Genomic DNA, 5,370 nt, shown 5'->3' with positions numbered 1-5,370 from the left:
GAATACAGAGACTATTTTATACTCAAAATGCCTCCGTTCAAATAATACAGGCTGGTAAATACATCTGTTCCACATCTGTATTTTGTTTTTAAAAGGAATTCATGAAAAAAGCCTTTTTATATTTTAGTAAAACTCTTATTTTTTTCATTATTATTATTATTTCCTAGTTCAAATTCCTTAACATGAAAGGAATAGTCTACCCAATTTCTGATAATTAATTTAATTTTAATGTTATTTACTAGGAAACAGCTTTATGGAGTAAATACAATTTCAACTATATTCATATTTTAAAAATAAAACAATAAAAAAAGGAACTATTTTAAAACTCTTTTGTCCCATTGCTGTTGGCAGTTCAGTGCGTAATGACTCATATCCTTTTATGTGTCACCAGCATATTAGGCTGAAAGCAATATTAACTTTTTGGAATAGTCGAGCCAAAGTCCCGAGTTAAATTTGAGATAATATTTAGGGAGCTAATTATTAAGGTGATGTCAAATTCTCTTGAAAACTAGGGGGGGGAATCGTTCTTTAAAGGTTTGTTTCAGGAAAATATATATTTTTATGTATAATCATATGAAACAATTTTTTTTTTTATTTTCTTTTCTTTTAATTATGTTCCCCAGTTTATCACAATGTTCGTTCCTTGTCCTCGCTATGCTATTGTTCACTAGAGCGCCTGCGCATTACGGACCGCACTCTGATAGGGTGAGGCTGTCGGGCTGAATTTCCGGTCGATCAATAACACAGCTGCTGTTTCTCTAAAGAAAACATCACCTTGTCTGTCAATCTCCGTCGGTCCTTCCAACCATGTCTGCTTCGGGGTTCGTGCTCCTGGTCCTGGCTGCGTCTCTGTGTTCCGGTGAGGTTTTAATGTCTGCTCCGCGCTGACACACAACCAGTCGCCATTTGTCGTCTGTTTACTGATCAAGCTGAACAATACCTGCAAAAACCCAGCAATCTATAATATATTCAGTACTGATTTTATATCGCTTTAAAAAAAAAAAAACATGTAATCTTTTTCTGCGTCATCAATTTCACTCTTGTGTTCTCTTCGCTACAGGAGACTCCAGATTTATTTTCGATTCTTTGACTGGACAAAAACCTCTGGTAGTTAGACGCGACCTTCATTGCGACATATTGCAAACATTATGAATAAGCTGGTCTTAATGGTCTGTTTTTCCCCCAGACACAGGGTGTGTGTCCAGAATGCAGTCAGATCATCCAGCTGTCCGCCAACATGGTTTTCAGCAGAGACACCAAGGTAAGGAGCTGGTTTAAAATGGTTAAAATAAGGCTCCATCGCTGTAGGTAAATATCAAAATACATTCATTTTATACATGCAAACATCAATGTGATGAAAAATGTATTGAAATTAAAATCAGAGATTATGATGGCTCAATACAGACGCTACACCTTTTTGCCTCCCAACTTTGTGCTGCGTAAAATATAAAATCCTGATATAGAAAAAATGCAATGATGCTGGATGATGTGAAGTGACAAAACATATGCGCTCATATTTTCTGGAGGCACTGTGATTTCACTTCTGCCATAACATAAACAACTATCTATCACACTTTCGCAGGTGACTGTATTTAAAGCCTTGCATGGTTTGTGCCGCCGCCTCCCTGACGAACAGGCGTCAGAATGTGAGTCACAGGTGAAAATCTATCTGCCAAAGATCCTGCAGCAAACATCCAGTCAGTGGGTGAGCTTCACCTCTCCTTACTTATGATTTTGTGCGTACATTTCGTTTGTTTTATAATACCAAACACTGCCTCCGTGTTAATAGAAACCAGAGGAGATCTGTGAGGTTTTTGGACTTTGCGGCACCCGCCAGGACAGAGAACCTCAGCTTCATCATGTCCCCAGTAAAGACACGTCCGGCTCTGCGCTTGGCTCTGAAGTCCATGTCAGTGTGAGAAAGCAGAAGAAGAAGAGAAACTGGCAGAAGAAGTGAAACCATGGTTTGCCCTATAAATGTTTAACCTGTGCTTTCTTCCTCTTTCTAGGATGTGTTCAACCCAGTTTGCACCTTGTGTTTGATGGTTATCAAGAAGCTGGAGACGATGTTGCCTAAAAATATGACTGAGGTGAGACTTTCATTTTCCACTGGTATAATGATCTCCACCGCCCACACTTAAAGCAGCAGGGTCATTATCTTCTCACTCTCAACCTGCAGGAAACTCTGAAGAAGCTCATGGAAGAGGTCTGTGATCTGATACCGTCCAGCCATAAGGACCAATGCAATGATTTTGTGGACAAGTACGGAGCGGAGATCGTTGAGTTCCTTTTGTCGTCAGCCGCACCACACACCATCTGCTCTCTGTTGCACCTTTGCTTGTTTGAGCCGCAGCCGGCTGCAGGTCAGTTAGGTGTTTTTGTTTTTATCTTTTGTAGGTCGTTTTGATTCCACGTCTGACACAGCATGGTTTCATGTTATCAAGTCAAGCTCTCTGAAATGGATTCTTTAAATTAAAATGAGGATCACTTGGAGACACTTTAGATCTACCTTTGATATGTTGGAGCCAGTGGAAGTTTCTAGAATTTCATTTATATAAAGTCAATTCACAACAACATTCAAAATGGACTCTCAAGCCCCTTTACAAGACAAACGGATTTTATTTTTATACAACATAGAATCCTATTTATTCAAAATTAATTCAAATCTATAAAAAGCAATCTGATCACTGGGTGTCCGATTTGAGTTCTAATTTCATTCATTATAATATAATCCTTATTATAACGCAATCCAACAACTGCGACTGTTGACAGAAAAACAAAGAGAACATGCAGTTCACAGTAGCTCCATTAACATCATCTCTTTCCCTGGTGATTGTTTACTTACAGTTGGTGCTTTTCAGAAGATACACTTTACTGCTAGACCATTAGGATCTAAAAACCACGAAACAGAAAGAGGTCAAAACCAATACACCATGAAAAATGTTATTTAAAATGTTCAGTGTACTGACGAGATGAAGCCGGTGCGTTTTGTACACGTGAGTATACTGTTTCATTAGGTGTGAAAGCTGCACGGCTTTTAGGAGAAAGAACATCATGAAGTCAAACACAGTGGAGACGGTGTTATGTTCAGGGCCTCTGCTGTTTTAAGATCTGGAGTGATTCAGTGATTCAAATCCCGAAGGAGAACGTTTGACAGTCAGTTTGTGACCGTTAGCTGAAGCGACCTTTTAGTTATGAATCAGATCAACGATTCAAAGTGGAACGGCAAGTTCACCTCATGATAGGTTAAAAATATTAATATTCAGATATTCTAGTATGACTTTAAATAGGCTGCACGTGCTTGTACACTACCCTACTGTGACTGTATTAAAATAATTCTGCTAAACGGAGTGGGCCAAATTTCCCTCGATTCTATGAAAACAGTGGTCCAATGATCACTTACTCTGGTCAATGCTGTGGTGTTCTTCCCAGAAGTGGACCTGACCTCTGACTGTGACTCCTGCCGAACGCTGGCTGCTCTGAGCCGTCTGCACCTGGGGCTGAACGCCACCGAGCCTCAGACGTCTGCTTTCCTCCAGTCTGTGTGTGCTCTCCACCCCAAAGCCATCCCTAAGGTCTGAGTTCCAGCGACTGCTAACATCTGTCAAATAATACAAAAACCTTAAATTATCTCAGTGAATTTTGTCATCGTAGAGTTCTTATACTTTACTGCTTCGTTTTAACATCTGAACTCTCTTTTCAGTGTGATGCGTTCGCCAGAATCCATGGACCTCAGCTGCAGAAGATTTTGGGAAACCAAATGGATGTTCCTCATGTTTGTGAAGTAAGAATATGAAACATTTCACAAAGGGTGTCTGTCATTTTCTCAAAAGGCATGAAAGAGACTTATAAACAGGAGATTGAAACCTAAACTCAGAGAAATGCAACTTCATTAACATCCCCGACATATTTTTAAATCAGTTAGTAGAAATTCATTCTGCAGTAAACCCCTTTTTTGGATCCAAATAGTTTTGGGATTGTTTTTATTTTTTTCTTTTGTCCCTGCAGAAAGCTGGTCTGTGCATTTCATCGAAGATGCTGGAGCCACTGGGAAATAATCCTTGTACTTGGGGACCAAACTACTGGTGCAAAAACATAAACACTGCTCAGGAGTGTGGGGTAAGTACAAATCAACCATTTAAATGATTAAGCTCCATGCCACTGTGTTTTTAGTGTTGACTGCTGACCTTGGTTTAAGAAAAACGAGTTTCAAAGCTTTCCCAGGCTTTGCTCATGTACCAGACTGAATAAAAGAGGTAATCTGTTCTAAAAATTTACTGAATAAACCTTCCCGTTATAGATCATTTTGAGACTTCAATATATATTCAGCTAATTGCATATAAATAAGATTAATGTAATAAGCACCTATCAGGATGTGAGTAAAGTCCTAAATTTCAAATTTTTTCATGTTACGACCACAAGCTTCCATGTAGTTTATTGGGATTGGGATGACAGAGATGGAACATGATTAGGAAGTCAAAAGAAGTGTTTTACGCTCCTTTCAGACAACATCTAAACATTGCGGACCATGCTGTTTGTGTGTTGCTGCGGCAGCGTTTTACATGTATAAAATGAGCAGAGCATGACTTTACATTTTAAATAGATACTAAAAGCATTTAATTGCAGTTTAGAGCACCGAAAGCAAATGCATGCCACACCGCAGATTTTGCAGAAAAGGCTATTAAGTGTGATTTTCCTTCTATTTCACAATTACAACTACTCTGTGTTGGTCTGTCACGTAATATCCCAATAAATACACAAGCGTTTGTAGTCGGGTTTAAATTTTTGCTTGTCAGGCACATGAGCTAAAAGTAGGACTGGGTCATTTTTCTTATCAACTGAAGAAATGTCTAAAGATTGTTTTGTGGGGTATTTTCTTTTTTTCCCACCTGCAGAACCAGGTCTTCTGTGAGAAATACATGTGGAAGAAGAATTAGAAACCTTGTGAGGTTCACATCTCAGACCTTGGCGTCCTTTGAAAAGATGTAATGCACTGAAAATGTTCAATGTTCTGTAAATGTAATTCAGCCACTTCTGTTTTACCGATTTTGAACCCATCTAATTCCCTTCTAGTCAAACAAACTGAGAAATATTTATACTTGCACTGTGTGAATTATCAGTTTCTGCATGTTTTGCTGTATAAGAAGTTATCTCTGTCATTATGAATGTAAAAACAAAATGGCAATATCTTTTCTGATTGTCAGCAAGAAACGTTCATGTTTTCTCAAATTCAGATGGAGGGCTTATGTTATCTCTTTTCTTTGCTCTTCTGACGATTTATCGAAATGCAAATGACGCCATACAAATAAAACTCTAAAAATGGGAGTAAATGTTGTGTTATTACACTCCATTAATTTACACACAGACACA

At 38.5% G+C, this 5,370-nt stretch overlaps 1 protein-coding gene across 2 annotated transcripts; it reads left to right on the top strand.

Annotated features, from left to right (window-relative positions):
• The first annotated feature begins 686 nt into the window (after positions 1-686).
• sftpbb (surfactant protein Bb) lies at positions 687-5,325 on the top strand. Of its 2 annotated transcripts, none has more exons than XM_017306761.1 (11): positions 687-859; positions 1,061-1,107; positions 1,187-1,261; positions 1,583-1,705; positions 1,790-1,915; positions 2,010-2,090; positions 2,180-2,363; positions 3,433-3,575; positions 3,704-3,784; positions 4,009-4,119; positions 4,896-5,325. In XM_017306761.1, exons 1-11 carry the CDS (start codon positions 808-810, stop codon positions 4,935-4,937), a joined length of 1,065 nt encoding a protein of 354 aa, XP_017162250.1. In that variant the 5' UTR covers positions 687-807; the 3' UTR covers positions 4,938-5,325. The 2 variants fall into 2 exon arrangements, with proteins under 2 accessions (XP_017162250.1, XP_008416822.1); XM_008418600.2 differs by having other exon boundaries at positions 688-859; positions 1,790-1,909.
• Positions 5,326-5,370: the final 45 nt, after the last annotated feature.

The sequence above is a fragment of the Poecilia reticulata genome, linkage group LG9, assembly GCF_000633615.1.
Source record: "Poecilia reticulata strain Guanapo linkage group LG9, Guppy_female_1.0+MT, whole genome shotgun sequence".
Taxonomy (NCBI): Eukaryota; Metazoa; Chordata; class Actinopteri; order Cyprinodontiformes; family Poeciliidae; genus Poecilia; species Poecilia reticulata.
Note: the sequence above shows the minus strand (reverse complement) of the source record. Positions and strands in the feature narration are given on the sequence as shown.